Source organism: Oryctolagus cuniculus, chromosome 1, assembly GCF_051225735.1.
Source record: "Oryctolagus cuniculus isolate XC-2025 breed Fujian yellow rabbit chromosome 1, ASM5122573v1, whole genome shotgun sequence".
NCBI lineage: Eukaryota > Metazoa > Chordata > Mammalia > Lagomorpha > Leporidae > Oryctolagus > Oryctolagus cuniculus.
This window is the reverse complement of record NC_142867.1, coordinates 60340176-60359882: the sequence shown is the minus strand read 5'-3', so window position 1 is coordinate 60359882 and position 19707 is coordinate 60340176. Positions and strand designations below refer to the sequence as shown.

General features: G+C 48.7%; 1 protein-coding gene and 1 long non-coding RNA gene across 2 annotated transcripts in view; one reads left to right on the top strand and one right to left on the bottom strand.

Annotated features, from left to right (window-relative positions):
* Positions 1 to 19707, bottom strand: part of LOC149128423 (uncharacterized) — a 67880-nt gene that overhangs the window by 12656 nt on the left and 35517 nt on the right. The window lies entirely within an intron of this gene.
* The window catches only part of DNHD1 (dynein heavy chain domain 1), a 75865-nt gene that overhangs the window by 41663 nt on the left and 14495 nt on the right, over positions 1 to 19707 (top strand). Inside the window, exons 15-26 of the mRNA XM_070074249.2 lie at positions 1811 to 1938; positions 2040 to 2238; positions 3321 to 3415; positions 3986 to 4193; positions 7920 to 8045; positions 8387 to 8484; positions 8603 to 11492; positions 11693 to 11870; positions 12032 to 12224; positions 12440 to 12728; positions 17660 to 19262; positions 19459 to 19667. Coding sequence (XP_069930350.1) covers positions 1811 to 1938; positions 2040 to 2238; positions 3321 to 3415; positions 3986 to 4193; positions 7920 to 8045; positions 8387 to 8484; positions 8603 to 11492; positions 11693 to 11870; positions 12032 to 12224; positions 12440 to 12728; positions 17660 to 19262; positions 19459 to 19667 — 6216 coding nt within the window. The remainder of the gene's footprint in view (positions 1 to 1810; positions 1939 to 2039; positions 2239 to 3320; positions 3416 to 3985; positions 4194 to 7919; positions 8046 to 8386; positions 8485 to 8602; positions 11493 to 11692; positions 11871 to 12031; positions 12225 to 12439; positions 12729 to 17659; positions 19263 to 19458; positions 19668 to 19707) is intronic.

Sequence of the window (19707 nt, the reverse complement as noted above, 5' to 3'; positions counted from 1 at the left end):
TCAGCCCATACACTGAGTGACATGTTTGTGAAAAAGCAGAGTAAGGGAGTTGGATCACTTGGTGGTAGGACCTGGAAACCCTGCAGCATTGATTTTACTCCCTTCTTCCTTCCCTACCTCCCTAACAAACCCTTGGTTTTTGTTAAATAATCAAGGATTTTCTATCCAAATGATTAATAACTATTCCTTATTTTCCACTGTGTATCTTTTGTTTTACTCAATAGTTTTGCATTTGCTTTATTTTATAACCATGATAACAACTATTTTGACATATGAGAGTTACTGGTTTTGTTTACTTACTACCATCCCCCCCCCACACACACACTGGAAGATAATTTAATGGAGGCCAAAAGAAGTAGATAAGAAGTAGATACATTTTTGACTTAAAGAAGTATAAAGGGGAAAACATGACACAACAGTTTAAGCACCACTTGTGACACCTCCGTCCTACACTGGGGTGCTGACTTGGGTCCAGCTGCTCCACTTCTAATTCAACTTCCTGCTGATGCATCTTTAGAGGCAATACTTGCTCAAGTGCTTGCATCTCCAGGAAACACAGAGTGCAGCACTGGTAGCCCAGGTCACAGTGAGAGCTGTAATCATCAGCTCCCATTGGCAGTTGGTGCATCCCATTGCGCAGAGCATGGCCAGATCCTGTAAAGAACCGCCCCTACCCTAGCCCATGAGCAGGGCCGCCGCACACTGGGGAATCTCTTACTACTGTTTTTTAAAGTACATATTTTCATTCCTTATTCAGATGGCTAGAGTATTTCTTTGAGTACTTTGTTTTGTAAGAAGAGAGTTAATGGTGTTACAATCTTAGAATTCTTTATATGCTGAGAGCAGCTTTCTAATGTCCTTATATCACATCTTGTCTGAATACTGAATTCTGAAGTCACATATTTTTTTCTATTGTATTATTGTCTTCTGACACTTAACATTTTGGATGACACTGAAATCAATCTGCTCTTTTTCTTTTGTAGGTAATGTGTTTAGCTGTTATTTGATAGTGAGTTTTATATCTGCTCTTTTTTTTTTTTTTTTAAGATTTACTTAGTTATATGAGAGGCAAAGTTACAGAGAGGTCTTCCATCCACTGACTGGTTCATTCCTCAAATGGCTGCAGTGGCTGGAACTATGCTGATCTGAAGCCAGTAGTCAGGAGCTTCTTCTGGGTCTCCCACATGGGTGCAGGGGCCCAAGCACTTGGGCCATCTTCCACTGCTTTCGCAGGCCATTCATTAGCAGGGAGCTGGATCAAAAGAGGAGCAGCCAGGACTCGAACCGGTGCCCATATGGGATGCCAGCACTACAGGTGAAGGCTCAGCTAACTATGCCACAGTACTGGCCCTTGCTCAGTTCTTCTTCTAGGATTTTTACATGCATTTTGGATTTACTGGATTTCCCCTTCATTTCTTTTATCTTCATCATCACTCATGTTTTTCTTCCTCTAAGTTCTGGAAAAGCGCCTGGATCTTGTTTTATAAACTTCAATTTTTTATGCTATTTACTCTGGGTTTTTTTCCATGCATTTTAAAATACACATGCAGGGGACCAAGCACTTGGGCCATCCTTCGCTACTTTCTCAGAAATGGAGTAGCCGGGACTTGAACTGGAGCACAAATGGAATGCCAGTGCTACAGATGGCAACTTTATCTGTTGGGCCACAGTGCTGGCCCCTGAACTAGAAAGTTGAAACCCCGTCCCACCCCCATCACTTTTCTGAGCCCTCTCTTCTGTCATGATGGGTTTTTGATTGCTCATTCCCCCACCCCACAAAGCCTGGGGCTCAGCCAGTTCTGTCCCACAGGGGATGAGAGTCCTTTGCCTTTGCCACTCTGTGGGACCCGTCCTATTGTGCAACAGCAACGCATCTGGCACCTCTACCGAGTCATCTCAGAGAACATCAGTGAGTGGAAGTGCATGGCTTTTGCTAAGGTACTGATGGTCTTCCTTGGAGCTCTTGCCTGGGAGTGGAGGACTGCAGAGGTGGAGGTGAGGCAGGGTTTCAAGGTGACAGTGAACCCTTTGCCCTGCAGTTCAATTTGGCTATGGCCCGGGAAAAGACAGAAGGCTGGCTGACAGAGGCAGCGCGGATGAGCACAACCCTGGGGACCCACAGTCCAGTACTGCAGCGCTGCATGCGCATGCTGGAAGAGTTTCGCAGCTACCTGCCACTGCTCACTAAGCTGAGCAGTCTCCAGCTGCAGAACGTCAACTACCAGTCCCTCTTTCGAGGTGGGTTGGCCTAGAGTCAGGATGGCGGGAAAGGGAAGGATAATGCACCAGCTCCATTCCCAGCTGCTCCTGCTAGAAACCCTTCCTTCCTTGGTTGCTCCTCACTCTTCCCCATATACCATAGCATCCTTTTCCCCAAAGGATCAAAATTTCTTTTCTTTTTAAAGATTTATTTATTTAAAAGATTTATTTATTTATTTAAGAGTCAGAGTTACACAGAGAGAGGAGAGGCAGAAACATCCATCCACTGGTTCACTCCCCAGATGGCTGCAATGGCCGGAGCTGCACCAATCCAAAGCCAGGAGCCAGGAGCTTCTTCTGGGTCTCCCACATGGATGCAGGGGCCCAAGGACTTGAGCCATCTTCTACTGCTTTCTCAGCCCATAGCAGAGAACTGGATTGGAAGTGGAGCAGCCGGGACTTGAACTGTTGCCCATATGGAATATTGGCACTGCAGGCAGCAGCTTTACCCTCTATGCCACAGTGCCAACCCCAAAATTTCTAATTTTGTTTGTTTGTTTTTTGACAGGCAGAGTGGACAGTAAGAGAGAGATAGAGAGAAAGGTCTTCCTTTGCGCTGATCCGATGGCAGGAGCCAGGTGCTTCTCCTGGTCTCCGATGGGGTGCAGGGTCCAAGCACTTGGGCCATCCTCCACTGCACTCCCTGGCCACAGCAGAGAGCTGGCCTGGAAGAGGGGCAACCGGGACAGAATCCGGCGCCCTGACCAGGACTAGAACCCGGTGTGCCGGCGCCACAGGTGGAGGATTAGCCTATTGAGCAGCAGCACCGGCCCAAAATTTCTAATTTTAATCATTTCTATGTGGGATCCTGTCTCCTGATGAGAACTGGGCTTGAGCTGGAGTCTTACCTCTGGGCTGTGACTTATGCTCTCGACCTTGCGTTCTGAGTTCTTAGCTCTGTGTTGTGCTCTGACATCCATAGTCTGAAGTTTGAGCTAGGCTTGGCTGGGTCTGGGGTCCTAGATTTGGGCTCTGGACTCAGGGTGGAGCTGGGCTCTGGAATATGGGCTGGACTCTGTCACAAACAAGGTGTTGTTCTGATCTGTCTCTTCTACCTCCAGCCTTAGGTTTGGGCAGTCTCCAGAGTATGGAACTCCTAACACTGGGCCAGCTGCTCTCTTGCCCATTGCTGGAGTTTGCAGATCGAATCAGCCAGGTGGGACCCACAGAAGGGAGGGAGGTAGAGAAGGAGGAAGAGGGAGCCAAGCCAAAACCTATAATAAAATCATGCCCAGTAGTCCCTTGAGATTAGGGGGTGGTAGAAGTTGTGGTATGGGTGAGTGAGGATTTGAGATTGCTAACCTGCCTAGAACTGCCTCCTTAAGTCTCTGGATAAGGAGTGGTGGGTGGTTCCAGACTCTCCCTGGCCCCTGGGGAAGAAGGGAGTGGCAGTCTCAAAGATGTGGTGTGGGCGTACAATGGTAGGTATTCCTAACACTTACTCTGTCTCAGAAGAACACTGTGCTGACTGAAGTATTTTTGGTTCAACTAGAGCCTTGCCAAAAGAGTGGGTCTCAAGGCAGTGGCCCTGGGTCAAAGTAGTTCAATGCTGCTGATGACCTGTGTTTGAATCCTTGATGGTTTCAATTGCTCTTTATCTCTGAGACCTCCACTCCCCTAAGCCATGGCCCAAAGTTCTGCCTTAGACCCATTCCCCAACTCCCAGCTCCTAAGTTACCTGCTGAGCCACTACCCAATCCTGGTTCCTGAGACCCAGCTATTCCAGGTCTGGCAATGTGAGACTGAACGAATTCATGCCCAAGAGAGTCTACAGCGTCTACAGCGGTACTGGGAAATGCGCCAGCTACGCCTCCTCAACTTCATCTTGCACGTCCCCTATGAGCCCCCAGTCTTGGAGCACTCTAAGAGGCAGGCAGTCCACAGTTCCCAGTTGGAGGTAGTGGGCAAGGATAGTGGCACCTTTATCCTCTCAGGTGAGATCCAGCCCATGTGACCCAGTGAGTGCCCCATACTGAGGGCCATTTTCATCTCCCACATCCACCCAGCCCTGCAGTGTTTTCTATGAGCTCCACAATCTCCATCAGGCCCATCCCCCACACCAGCCCCACTCTTCCCACCCAAGGCCTCCTCTGGTAAAGGCCCTTCCCTTTCTGGGTGTCCTCAGAAATTCCTCCTGGTGTCTTCTCTCCACTTTCCATACTCTGTCCTCTGCACTGCACTCTGCTGTCTGATTGTATGCATCATACATTCATGTATTTATTCTTTCCCTCTTGTAATTCACCTGACTTGCTTCTTCTGTGCCAAATACAAGAGACTCTGAGTTTTACAGGTCTCAGCCCTGTCTCTTGGGTTCTTCAGTACGGTGAGAGACAGAAAATAGTATATATGATTGATGGAGCATCTTTTTGTTGTTGTTGTTTTTATTTGACAGGCAGAGTTAGACAGTGAGAGAGAGAGCGAGAAAGATCTTCCTTCTGCTGGTTCACTCCCCAAATGGCTGCCACGGCTAGCGCTGTGCTGATCGGAAGCCAGGAGCCAGGTGTGATTCTCCTGGTCTCCCATGCAGGTGCAGGGCCCAAGCACTTGGGCCATCCTCTACTGCCTTCCCAGGCCACAGCAGAGAGCTGGACTGGAAGAGGAGCAACCAGGACTAGAACCTGGTGCCCATATGGGATGCTGGCACCACAGGCAGAGGATTAACCAACCAAGTGAGCCATGGCGCCAGTCCTGATGGAGCATCTTAATGAGGGTAGTAGAAATAGCTCAAAGAAACAGGGAGAATTGAAGAGGCCTTTCCTTTGGCAGAGGCCTCATTCCATCTTTAGAGGTAGAAATATGCCACACTTGCAAGGTGAGAAGGACATGCCACACAGAAGGGACAGCACACTTGAATGTACAAGCATCCAAGATGATATAGTTGGGGAACTGCAAGTAGAGGAGAAATTGTCTTATGCAACACAATTGGAACTCAAATCAGTGAGTCCAAATTTAGTCAAATAGGGAAATTATCAAATTTGATTCATACATGGCCTAAGATTTTTATTTTAGCTTAAAGCAAACATTCATATTTGCTAACTTTTTAACCTAAAGACAAGAGCTCATCTTTGATTTGGGATTCACTGATAGTTCCCCATGTCTTTCTTGTGTTAATACAGGGTCTGCTATTTCTATAGTCACTCTCTGTAAAGTCAGGCAGCAGCACAAATACTTAGAAAGTTACCTGAGGGGGCTGGTGTTGTGGCTTGCTTGGTTAATCCTCTGCCTGCGGCGCCGGCATCCCATATGGGCACCAGGTTCTAGTCCCGGTTGCTCCTCTTCCAGTCCAGCTCTCTGCTGTGGCCTGGGAGCACAGTGGAGGATGGCCCAGGTGCTCCGGCCCCTGCATCTGAATGGGAGACCAGGGGGAAGCACCTGGCTCCTACCTCCTGGCTCATGGCGCCGGCCGTGACGGCCATTTGAGGGGTGAACCAATGGAGGGAAGACCTTTCTCTCTGTCTCTCTCTCTCACTGTCTAACTCTATCTGTCAAATAAATAAAATTTAAAAAAAAAAAAAAGAAAAAGAAAGTTACCCAAGGCCAGAAATTTTCTTGATTTTTATTATAATTTACCGATTTTTAGAAATTGACTATCTACACCTAATTGTGGGGAGCAAACCGTACTAGACTAAGTTACTGGAATTAAGACTTATTCTATGCATCTGCTCTCCCACAATATGGCGCTGGGAGAGAAGTAAACAGCTTCCGCACAGCTGCCTCCAGTTCAACCAATAAACTGTAGGACTTGCTCCTGATTGGAGAGCAGCGTACTCGGCGTGTGGGCAGCCGAGTTAGGATTGGCGGAGGAGGACTATAAAGGAGGAGAGAGACGGCATGCACCAGGAACATCTAAGGGGAACATCTAGCTGAAGGAACACCTATGCAGCCCCCGAGAAGAGCCGGCCGGCGGTGTGCCGCTCCCCTGCGGAAGTGGGGAATGTGGCCAGGGGGAACTGCCCTTCCATGGAGGTGGAAGGGATAGTAGCCAACCCGGGAAGAACCAGCAGCAAACCCGGGGAGGGCCGAGCGGACGAAAGAACAGCGCAGGGTCCTGTGTCGTTCCTCCATGAAGAGGGGGAGCGACACCTAATAGCATGTTTTATTGTCTCACCTTTACTAAAACCTTCATAGCTGTCATAGAAACAACCCTTTTTTGCTATTTCAGTGGTTAATACAATATTAGATTAAATTCTGTAACTAAAATTATAACCATGACTCACATAGATTTTCAAACACACTAGGACTCTTAGTGAGCACACAGTTCAACTTGTAGAAGCTAAACGTTTGAATCTTCCACTTGAGGACAGTGAGTTTTAGTTGTTTGGGGCATTAGGATATTTTATGGTAATTGGAACATCTACTAAAAGAACTTACAGTTCACTGTGGCTCAAGTCTAGAGAATAAAGGACAAGGGAATGGGGCAGATGGAGCTGCTGCGGTGAGATCCTGCAAAGTTTTCTGGGGCATGTTAGGCATTTGCTCAATGACATGAAAACAATGGAGAGCCCCTGACATGTTTTCTGTGGGGAAATTTTTTATTTTTATTTAACCATATCACCCTAGTTGCAATATGGAGATGGACTGAAAGGAGGCAAAGAATGGAAACTGGAAAATCAGTTAAGAGATAGAGTAACCTAAGTGAAAAGCAATAGTGTCCTAGAGTAGGATGGTAGCAGTGGAGAAAGAGAAAAGTGAGTGGACACAAGCTAATAGGAGTCCAACTTGGCAAGATGTGTAACCGGTCCAACCTGTGCCCGGAGGAGAGTGTGTGTCCTTTGTATGCTAGCATGGGCTTTCTTTGTCTCACAACTTCTTTATCCTTATCACCTTTTCATGTCCAGTACCTTGTTAAGGATGGCTTCCCCAATTTGCATTTGGAGCAAATTGATAAATGATGTCCAGACTCCTTATTCATATCTCCCTTATTAAGGACTCATAAGATTTTTTTGGTATTGACTGATAAATACAAAGGCTGAATATGTTCAGTTAACATTTTCATTTTCTTTCTTTCTTTTCTTTTCTTTTTTCTTTTTTTTTTTTTTTTTTTTTTTGACAGGCAGAGTTAGAGAGAGGGAGACAGAGAGAAAGGTCTTCCTTCCGTTGGTTCACCCCCCCCCCCCCAATTGGCTGCTACGGCCAGCGCACTGTGCCAATCTGAAGCCAGGAGCCAGATGCCTCCCGCTGGTCTCCCATGTGGGTGCAGGGCCCAAGCACCTGGGCCATCCTCCACTGCCTTCCCAGGCCACAGCAGAGAGCTGGACTGGAAGAGGAGCAACCAGGACTAGAACCCAGGGTGCCAGTGCTGCAGGTGGAGGATTAGCCAAGTTAGCCGTGGCGCCGGCCCTAACATTTTCATTTTCACCAATACCCAAAGCTAATTATCTCTCCATTTTTTTTTTTTTTATGAACACATTTTAGGCAGACCCTTTCGCCTACCTGTAACCCTGTTTCTGTGCTTTCAGAACTGCTTCTGCTTGACCTTCACCATTTTTCTGCATCATAATTAGATTCATCTTTTACTAAAAGTAACAATTCTACATTGTTGACCAATACAGTCCTCAATGGTAGAAAGGGAATTGGGTTCTTTCTCTGAGTGCATTCTTTTCCACCCCAGTCCCTTCCCTTGTCTCATCCGACTGCCAGCTCAGCCTTTGCTTCCTTAGGCTACAGCAGCCTGGAGGATTCCATCCAAGAAAGTCTTCAGACATTGCTCAACATCCTGGCCACCCAAAAATCAGGAGACTTACACAAAGTAGCTTTGGAGTGGGTGACCATCATGCATGGTTTGGGTGAGTGCAGACCTTTAACTGGGCTGATGGGTGGGCCCTGAGGCAGGCTGGCCCAGAGGGAGTAAAGATGGAGAAAGAGATTGGAGTGAGAGGTGGCGGTTAAGTAGACAAAGATATGAAGGGCAGAGTGAGGAACTCCTTGAGGACTGTTTCTTGAGATGAGGTGATCAGGTCTTGAAGTGAAAGTTTTATCTCCCCTAACTAAGCCACTGGGTCCTGGTGAACCGAGTGCTTTGATTGGGGTGGTTGGGCTACTCGAGAGGTCAAAAGCAGGCTGGACCCCCTTGCAGAAGATAGGACCCTAGTGTCTCCCTCTGATGTTTTTCTGGCTGCCTACACAGGTGCCCTGCTGGACGTGTGGGTGACTTTCCAGCAGAAGTGGATTTTTCTGAATAAAGTTCTGTATGAGATGAAGATCCCATTTCCTAGTGCTGACCTGGTAGGGAAGGGGGTTGAAGCAGAGTGGGCAAGGTGCTCCTGAATAGCGGGGCTCAGGGTGAGAAGACAGAGACGCCACTTCACATTTGCTCTCACTTTTACCCTCTCCCTCGTCACAGCACTCTTGTTTCAAGGCCTTGGATGATCATTATCGAACCCTGATGTGCATCTCCGTAGCTGACCCGATGGTTCTGTCCCTCATTGTGCCCAGTGCCAAGAGGAGCCCTCACTTCCAAGGCCAGCAGCTCCAGCAGCTGTTGCAAGCTGGATCAGCGGAGCTGGAGGGCATCATCATGGCTCTGGAGAATGTGCTGTATGAGGTGTGTGCTCACTTCCCCCGCCTCTTCTTCCTCAGTGACAGTGAGCTGGTGGCCCTGTTGGCTGCCCCTCTGGAGTCACATGACACCCAGCTGTGGGTGCAACGCTGCTTTCCTCATGTACATGCTGTGAGCTTCAAGTCCAATTCAACTGATGAGAAAAATATGGGTGATCAGCAGGCAAGCCCAGGCACACAGACTCAGGTAGAGGCATTTGCTGTGCGAGGGGTGAGTGGGGAGGAGGTGAAGCTGCAGGGGCCCCTTCCTCTGCACCTTGACCTTCCCAAGTGGCTGGCCTCTCTAGAGAAGTGTCTACGCTTGGCACTGGTACACATGCTACAGGACTGTGTGGCCACCCGCCTCGCTCGGGGCCCATCGCTAGGCAAGGCCTTCAAGAAGCTGCACCCAAAGAGTCAGTTGTCACAGCAACTGTATGTCCATCACTGGCTGGACTTAGTGGAGGCTTTCCCATGGCAGTGTGTGCTGGTAGCAGAAGAGGTGGTGTGGTGTGCTGAGATGGAACAGGCTCTACTTGAGGGTGGAATCTTGGTCATGGTGCCTGAGCATATGCACAAGCTTGAGGTACTGGTGCAATTTGTACGGGCTCAGAGGGCCTCCCAGGATGGGCAACCCCTGCTCTCTGTCCGCCAGACCAGCCTGCTCAGTGCCCTGCTGGTCAAGGCAGTGACTCACCGCGATATAGCACAGCTGCTGGAACAACATCAGGTGAGTGACCTGACAGATTTCCACTGGGTCCGCCAACTCAAGTATCACCTGGGTCCACCTCACTTGTTCTCCAAAAGCCCCCTGCAGAATCTTAAGACTATTGCATCTACTGAGTCCTCTCTGTCACCACCTGCATGCTGGATAGATGTACTGGGCCGGTCCTTGCTATACAATTATGAGTACCTAGGTCCCAGACTAGAGCCACTTCCTATCCTGCTGCCTGAGCGGCCAGTGCTGGTTCTGTTATTGGCCCTGGAGGAAGTGGCCTGTGGGGCCCTAGTGGGCCCTGATGGTGTGGGCAAGACAGCTATGGTGAATGGCCTGGCGTGGGTCCTGGGCCGTCAGCTGGTGATGATGCCCTGCTTGCATCAGATAGAGGCCCGGTGCTTGAGCAACTACCTGAATGGTGCCTTGCAGGGTGGTGCCTGGCTGCTATTGGAGGCAGTTCAGCATCTGCCCCCAGGCTTGCTCTCTGCCTTGGGCCAGCGCCTGGATGAACTGCACCACCTCTATGCCCCACTGTACCAGGAGGTCTCCCGAAGCATCAGAACCATAGACCCCACCCAGCCCCAGCTACTTGGCAGTGGCTTCTTTGAGAAACACCAGGTATCCATGCGCCTTGGCTATGGCTGTCTTCTGACACTGCGTGCCCTGGGCCCTGCTGTGCCTGCCAACCTGCACCTGTTACTGAGACCTGTGTCACTGTCACTGCCTGACCTTCAGCGAGTGGCAGAGCTGACACTGCTGGGTGCAGGGATGCGGGATGCCTCCCGCATGGCTACGCGCCTATCCAAATTCTTCTCTCTAGAGCGGGAGCTGGTGTCTGGATCCCTGCCTGGCCGCTTGCCACTGCTCAAGCAAATATTAGAAGATACAATACAAACACTAAATGTGTCCAAGGTAGAACTCAATTCCCAGCAGCCCCGTAGTCTAGCGGCCATTGAGGAGGCTGCCCTACTGCATGCCCTGCTGCGCTCACCACTGTTCAACATCCTTGATAGGGTTCGCCTGCACAACCTCCAAGAGCTGCTCTGTGGGCTTTTTCCTAGTGCCAGCCACGTGCTGGCAGAGCCTGTGACTCACAGGCTGATGAAGCCATTAATGGTGGAGGAACTGCGACAGGTAGGTCTGTATCCTGGCCCTGACATTTTGGGATCCCTGGATCAGCTGAACCAGGCCCTGAGCAGGTCCTCGGGCATTCTGCTCTTGGGCCTTGCAGGCAGTGGCAAGACCACTTGTTGGCAAAGCTTATTTAAGATCCAGAATCGTCAAATAGCCACGCAGGGCACTTCAACCCAGGGCTGTCAACAAGTAGAAATTACCCACCTGTACCCCAGTGCACTCAGCTCCCAAGAGTTCCTGGGGTGGCTAGAGGGCCCCTGCTGGCACCATGGTGTCTTCCCCAGACTACTTCGTGCAGCCCCTCAGTATAACAGCATGGGTTCAAAGGGGAAGACAGAGGAATCAAAAGGGATTCAGCACTGGATAGTATGTGATGGAGCCTCCAGTGCTGCTTGGCTGGACTCCATCACGTGCCTCCTCAGTGACCCTGCCCAGCTTAGCCTCCCCAATGGCCAGCAGATGGCACGACCTCCAGGTACCTTTTTCTTGATGGAGGTGGCAGATGCAACAGGCATGTCCCCTACCTTGGTGGGCCGCTGTGCTCTAGTCTGGTGTGGTGGGGAGCAGACTTGGCAGTCTATGCTTAGCATCTTGATGGCAGCTTTGCCCCATGAGTACCGCCTGCAGCTCAAGACGGTCACTGAACTCAACCGCCTGGCTGAAGTTCTGGTGCCTGCAACGTTCCGATTCCTGACCCGCCAGGGTGCCAGCTCTCTGCTGCAGGTACATGAGCAGCAGGCTGTTTGCCCAGGCGTGGCTGAAGTCACCAGCCTGGCCCGCATCTTACGTGGTCTGCTTGACCCTCACCTGCGCCAAGATAAGGAAGAAAAGGCACGTGGCTCAGGTGGGGAGATGGAAGAGCTGGTCTGGGAGAGATGCAACTCTGGGGGTGGCTGGAGTATAACTGGAACCAGGGGCATGATATTTTGGTGGAGCTGGGCTGGGGGGCTGAAAGTGAGAAGTAACACAATCAACCTCTCCCCTCTCCTCTGTCTCTGCTTTTTTCTGCTGGGTCTCCTATTCTGGGCATGATGGCCATTGCAGAGGACCTCATCTATAGTGATCCTGTGGTCCAAAGAGTCAGCTCCTCAAAAAGCAGCTCTCAGAACAAGTCCCAGGTTGACAGTGATGGTGAGCCAAATAAGCGAAGAGAACATTTGAGGGCTGTCAGCAGCTTTCTTTTTGCCTTAATTTGGGGATTTGGAGCCCATCTTCCTTCCAGGTATCTATAGGGATAGGGGATGTGGGATGCAGAGGGCTGAGATGGACGGGCCCATAGAAGTTAAAACCTGTGTGACAACCCGTGTGGGGTGTGGAGGAGTTTATGAGTATGTCACAGTACTATAACTTCTGACTGTTTTGCATGTGTCTCCATTTGAGCAGGCTCTGGCCCCTTTTTGATACCTTCATGAGGAGTTCTATCAATTGTCTCTCCAACTACCCTGACCTACCACCCTCAGTCTTGGTATTTGATCTACATGTAAGCCCCGAGGATGGGACATTGGTCCCTTTCACTGGCCAGTACCTGAGCAGCCGCATCAAGGGGATTCTGGGAACCTTCCACCCCTCTACTCAGGTGTGAGGACAACTGGGGTTGGGACTTAAGAAGCTACCTTAGGGGTGGTCCATGTTCAAGGTCCTGCTGAGGCCCACCAGCTCTCAATCTTTGATATATTTTCATAATCATAAGAGTACATGATGTGTTCTCCAAGTATAGCTTTAAGAACAAATTTCAGATAGGTTACTGCCCTCCATTGGCATTGCTACAGTAAGCCCTGCTCTGCCCTGCAGACTGAACGGCTCCTGTATGTTGTGGACCTGCTCCTGTCGAGGGGACAGCCAGTGATGCTGGCTGGAGAGGCAGCCACAGGGAAGTCAACCTTCGTTGAGGTGCTAGTGGAGCCAAACAACCCTTATACATACAGCTCCATCCACCCTGCCTTCGGCTCCACCCACCTTCGCCTCCTGCTGAGCAGAGGGTTCCAGGGCCAAACACAAGCCAGCCCTCGGCCTGGGCAACATCAGGATTCTAAAGGCTCCCTTCTCTTCCTGCTGGAGGATCTGCACCTGGCTACTTCTGGTGAGGAGCTGGGAAGAGGGAAGGAAGAAGCTACTGTTATCTCTTGAGACTGTAAAATAGCTAGCAGCATTTTCAAATTAATGCCTATAGATGGATCTTCAGTGTTGTATTGTTTACATCTTCTCATTCTACATGTGCTTCATGAACGATCTCATCTACTCTCATGGCCTCAACCACCCTGTCTTTACTTTCACTGCTAAATCTCTCTAACATAGGCTTCTTGTCAAAGAACCAGACCTATTTATCCAACTAGCCACTGTATGTTAGAGCCTGGTTGTCCCGTTGGCATCTCAGACCCAACTCTGAGCTGAGTGCATCATCTTCTCTCCAAAATCTGTTCCTGTGTGTCCTCACTAACTAGTACCACCAGCCAACAGATCACTTAAGCAAGAAATGCTGTTCACATTTCCTCCTTTCTCAGTAATGTCTAATCACCATGTCTCTTAATTCTGCCTCCCAAATATCTCTCAAATGTTTTCCTCTTATTTTCATGGTTCAGACAATCATTACCTGGAACCTTGGCAAATGCTCTTGCAAAATTGTGATAAGCTTTTCTTCTCTAGCTTCTTACCCTGTGTTCTAACTGGACTCAACAAATCAGGTCTTCTGTATTCTCTGGGATTGCTTTTATCTCTGCCTTCTCTCCTGTTTATTGGACTAAATATTCCTTACTCCTTCCAAGTCACGTAACTCATTGACTCTTCCAGGAGTCCGGGCCTCCAGACTAGGTTAGATACCCACCCCATACAATAACCTGTGACAACTGTTACTATAATAATATGTGCTTACTTGCATGTCCCTTTCCCCACACTTTGAGCTACAGGGGGACAGGGATTTGTCTCATTGGCTTTGATGGACTCAACAGGAAGAAAGTGCTCAATAAGAGTTTGTAGAAGAATAGATAACAAAGAAAAGGAGAGTGATTATGATGAATGTTTGAGATATTGATGTTTAAGTTTTCTAAATTGGCATGCCTCCAGATGATGACAGTTTATAAGTATGGCCATGGGAATGAGCAGGGGTAAGGTACAAGTGTAGGTGTTGGCATCAAGGAAGTCAGTGGGCTTGCAGGGGTGGGGAACCTTTATTCTTCCAAGGACCGTTTGGATATGGATAGCATCGTTTGCAGGCCATACAAAATGGTCAACTTAAAAATTAGCCTTCTATAGATCTATTGAGTTTTGAGTCCTGCCTGCCATTGCCTTGGCAGGACCAGACCAGATCATTCTGCAGGCCTTATATGCCCTGTGGGCTGGATATCCCCTACCCCTGAAAGCACTGGATAGGTCATTCAGCCAAACCTTTTAAGTTCCTCATGTTTTATAGAACTCAATCCAGGTGTATGTACTTAATAATAGCAAGTACAATTTATTGAGTACTACATGTTTTATCTGTGTCATAGTTTTCATAAAAGCATAGTAAGATGGAAAATATTTTAAGTGATTATTTTAAAAATGAAGCAACTGAGACAGAAATTTTACAGTTTTGCCAAAGACATCCTAGCTATTAAGTGTCAGAAGTAAAATTAAAATTCAAGCCTATTTGTTTCCAAATCATGTAATTCTTTCCAGCCATACTATTTGCCTTTGCCACAAATTTACACAAGTAATTAGAGTGTGTACAATAGAAGGGGTAAAGGGTGACATAACTAGACCTGTGAAGAGATTTTGGAACTGAGAAGACATTTCAAAAAGCGGACTGAAAGCATGGAAAGCAGCACTGGAGGGTGAAGAGTATTACACATGGCAAAGTGTAAAAAGTTGTCTTTGGATAATAGTCACCAGCCAGCCAGTATAAAATAAAAAATTAATAACTATACAAAAACCCACATAAAAATGTGACCCATCATCAAGAAGTAGTCTATAGAGATAGTCTAAAGGTTGGATTTAGCAAATACTTTAAAGTAGCTATTTTAAAAAGTATTCAGGTACTTAATGGAATACATAACCTTAATGAGTAAACAGACAAGAAATCTCAGCAGAAAAATAGAAACTATTAAAACAGAGCTAAATGGAGATGTGGAACTAGAAAATAACTGAAAATTTAAAACTCACTGCACAAGCTTAACAACAGGTTGCAGATGGCAGGAAAAAGTCATTGATACCTGATTATAAAAATATTGGGAAAAAAATGGGGCCAGCGCTGTGGTGCAGCAGGTTAAAGCCCTGGCCTGAAGCGCAAGCATCCCATATGGGCGCTGGTTCTAGTTCCGGCTGCTCCTCTTCCAATCCAGCTCTCTGCTATGGCCTGGGAAAGCAGTGGAAGACGGCCCAAGTCCTTGGGCCCCTGCACCCACATGGGAGACCCGGAAGAATCTCCTGGCTCCTGGCTTCAGATCAGCGCAGCTCTGGCCATTGAGGCCATCTGGGGAGTGAACTATTGCATGGAACACCTCTCTCTATCTCTACCTCTCACTGTAACTCTTTCAAATAAATAAAATAAATCTTTAAAAAAATATATATATTAAATATATGGCTGGTGCCGCGGCTCACTAGGCTAATCCTCTGCCTTGCGGTGCTGGCACACGGGGTTCTAGTCCCGGTCGGGGCGCCGGATTCTGTCCTGGTTGCCCCTCTTCCAGGCCAGCTCTCTGCTGTGGCCCGGGAGTGCAGTGGAGGATGGCCCAAGTGCTTGGGCCCTGCACCCCATGGGAGACCAGGTTAAGCACTTGGCTCCTGCCATCGGATCAGCGCAGTGCACCGGCCGCAGCGCGCCAGCCACGGTGGCCATTGGAGGGTGAACCAACGGCAAAGGAAGACCTTTCTCTCTGTCTTTCTCTCTCACTGTCCACTCTGCCTGTCAAATATATATATATATATATATATATAATATAAATACAACTTTAGTCTAACACATATATAATTGCTGAGAACCAAAGAAAGAAAAAGTTTGAAAGTGGTTATGGGGGAAATAAGAGACTTAGTATATGTATAGGAAAAACATTAAGAATCACAGTTAATGGGGCTGGTGCTATGATGTAGTGGGTAAAGTCTCCATCTGCAGTGCCTGCATCCCATATGGGTGCTGGTTCAGTTCCCAGCTGTTCCACTTCCAATACTAATGTGCCTGGGAAAGCAATAGAAGATGGCCCAAGTCCTTGGGCCCCTGCACCCACGTGGGAGACCCAGAGGAAGCTCCAGGCTCCTGGCTTCAAATCGGCTCAGCTGTGGCTGTTGTGGCCATTTGGGAAGTGAACCAGTGGACTGACGATTCTCTCTCTCTCTCTCCCTCACTCCCTCCCTCCCTATAACTCTGCCTTTCAAATGAATAAATAAATCTTAAAAAAAAAAGTCATGATTAACTTCTCATCAGAAACAATGGATTCCAGATGATGTTTGAATACCATCTTTAAAATACTAAAGGAAAAAAAATAAATCTAGCATTATTTATCTAGTAAAGATACTTTCCATAAGTGAGAATGAAATAAAACACTTTAGACACATTAAAGCTGAGAAACTTCACTACTGCTAGAACTTTTCTTTTTTTAAAGATATTTGTTTTATTTGAAAGGCAGAGTTACAGACTAGCAGAGGCAGAGAGAGACAGAGGTCTTCCATCCGTTGGTTCACTCCCCAGATGGCCGCAATGGCCAGAGCTGTGCCCATCCGAAACCAGGAGCCAGGAGCTTCTTCCGGGTCTCCAATGTGGGCACAGGGGCCCAAGGATTTGGGCCATCTTCTACTGCTTTCCCAGGCCATAGCAGAGAGCTGGACTGGAAGTGAAACAGCCAGGACTCGAACCGGCACCCATATGGAAACTCAGATCCACAAAAAAGAGTGAAGGGTACCAGAAATAGTAAATATTTGGGTACATATAATTGACTAACTTTCTCTTTCCTCAATTTCTTAAAGGACAGTGATAGAGACCAGTGTTATGGTGCAGCATCCCATGCCAACTACTCTGCTGCTGATTCAGCTTCCTGCTAATGCACCTGGGAAAGCAGCAAAAGATGGCCCAAGTGTTTGGGCCCCGCACCCACATGGGAAACCCAGAAGTAGCTTCAAGCTCCTGGGTTCAGCCTGGAACAGCCCCAGCCATTGTAGCCATTTTGAGGAGTAAACCAGTGGATGGAAGATATTTCTCTCTCTTTCTCTCTCTCTCTCCCCCTCCTTCTCTATAACTCTGCTTTTCAAATAAATAAATCAATAAACCTTTTTTAAGCAGTTAAAAAAACCCTTCATTGAGTGATACTTAAAATATGTACATTTTATGTATTTAAATCAGGTCTTAACAAAGTTTATATCCATTTATTTTAGAGGTAGAGAGAAACAGACTGACGAAGAGCTTCTATCCGCTGGTTTATTCCCCAAAGACTGCCGTGGCCAGATCTGGGCCTAACCGTAAGCTAGGAGCTGGAAATACAACCCAAGCCTCCCATGCAGCTGACAGGAACTCAGCCACTTGAGCCATCACTGTTGCTGCCCAGGGTCTTCCTTAGCAGGAAATGGAGTGAGAACCAGAGGCAGGAATTAAACACAGGCACTCCAGTGTTGGATACATGCACTTTAATAGGCATCTTAAGCAGGAGGCTAAGGGCCTGCCTCTAAAGTTGATTTTTAAAAAGTATACTTGTGATACAACTCCACTCTTTTTTACTGAACTGATTGTACTTTTTCCCTATGGTCAGATCCAGTTTCCAAATATCCCAGCTTCCAAATCTTTGTACAGTATTTACTTTCCCTCAGCTGCATGAATAAAATGGTCATAGAAGTAGGATCTGGGGGAGAAGAGAAGAAATGACTCAACTTTAAGGAATGTGTGGCAAAGAGAGACCATTTTACTCATCTGTCACCAATTCCCAACATGTCAGAGGCAGAATTCCTTTAGAACCCCGTGTGTGCCAGAAGCAAATCCAGGAGGCAAAAAGAAGAGGAACAGTGGACTTGTGCATGATCTCACAATGATCTCTCTTATTGCTTTATGTCACACAGACCCAGAGAAGAGCTGCCAACCAGTGCTGGAGACTCTGCGCCAGGCCATGGATGGCACAGTGTATGCCCACAACACCTTGGAGCTGCAGACACTGCAACCTGTAGTCAACTTCCTTGCCACTGCCACAGTACCAGGATGCTGTGAGCGCCCACTGTGCCCACGCCTCTGTAGACTCTTCACAGTGCTGGCCCTAGGCAGCATGACCCAGGCCACTCTGCTGAGTAGGCATACCCCTAGCATCCAGACCTGGCTCGAGCGCTTCCCCTCTATAGAACAGGAAGGTGTTCTGGCCAGAGCCCTGGTCCGGGCCTCAGTGGAGGCCTGGGAGGCTATGTGCAACTACTTCATGCCCTCACCCCTTCACCCGCACTATCGCTTCTCCCTGCACTCCGTGAGCCACCTCCTCAGCAGCCTGCAGCTGCTGCCCACCAGAATGGGTTCTCGCAGTTGCATGGACTGTCTGAACCACCAGGAGCACTTGCGCAGGGTGTCAGGCTTACGGGGCACTCGCCTGACTGTCATGATGGCCATGCGTAACATGGTGCGTCTTTGGTTGCATGAGGCACAGAGAACCTTTTGTGACCGACTCAACACCCCTAGGGAACGTTCCTACTGTGCCGATCTGCTCCTAGAAATAGCTCAGAATGTCTTCTGCTGTGGGGTGGGGCCCCAGCACCTGGGCAAGGACTATGAGGAAGATGAAGAGAGGGAGAAGGTGCCTGAAGTGGAATCTGATGGGGAGTTGGCACAGTGGGAGGATTTAAGTAGCAGTGGCAGTGAGACAGAGGAGGAGGAGGACCCTTATGGCCTTCATGTCACCACAGCTTCACACATGAGTGATCCGTGTCCAGCACCATCCACGAGGCCAGGAAGCAGGGAGACTACAGAAAGCACAAGTCACCAGATAGGGCAAGAGGAAGCCACAAAAGCCTCTAGCTATAAGATCCAGGCAAAGAAGTGTAAGAATGTGTGGCAGAAGGCACCCCAGATGGACCTGGTCTCACCACTGTTGCTGCCCGTGTTACTACTCCGTCCCCAGGAAAAGCCCTCAGACCTAGTCTTCAGTCAGAAGCTGGTATTGGGGTCCTACTCTGACAGCCCAAACCTGTACCTGGAACGGCAGTGGGAGACCCTGGAGGAGCAGCTAGCCACCTCAGCTACCCAGCTGAGGCTGAGCCCTCACCTTGCCCGGTGCCACTCCATGGCACAGCATGTGGCCCGCTTGGTCCGGGTACTGGCCAGGCCCCGGCAGCATGGCCTACTGCTTTCAGGGGCTCTGGGTACTGGGCGCCATACTGCTATCACTCTGGCCACTAGCATTTGCCAGGTCCGCCTTTTCCACCTGCCATATGGGTCAGAGGAGGCTGTTCTCCAGTGCCTACGAGATGCCAGCTGGCACGCTGGCGTATTAAACCAGCCAACAGCTTTGCTGGTTCCCAAAGGTGTGGATCTCATTACCTTTCATCGCTTGCTAGCCCTGGCAACCTCAGGCAGTTTCCCTGACCAGTACACAGAGTCAGACCTGGACAGTATAGAAGAACAACTCCCCAGGGAGAACACTGGTGTCAAACAGAGCATGAAGAAGGAATGCTTGTTGCAGAGGTGAGGACAAGAACCCCAACTTGAGTCTTTGCCCTTTCTCTGCTGTTACTCTCTCCTGGCCAAAAAGGCCAAAGGGAAATCTGTGGGATACTGTTAGGGCTCAGAAGATAAGGGCTAAGGGATCAGCTTTGGACTTGGGACCTGCATGGGCAAATGGGTCAAGGAGAAGGAAAGCAGCTGAGCTTCTGTTGCACAGGTTCTACCAGCAAGTGTGCAGCCATCTGCACATGTTCTTCCTGATTGGAGATGACCAGGCCCACAAGCAGCTGCCCTCCACCCTTTTTCTGAGGCTCCTTCAACTGACCACCACCAGCATTGACCACTATGAACCCTGGGACCAAGCTGCTCTAGTCAAGGTGGCCAAGTACCACCTGGCAGGTGCTCAGAATCTATCCCATGATGACAGTGAGTCCTTTTTACCTGTCCTTATCACTTATCTCAACCA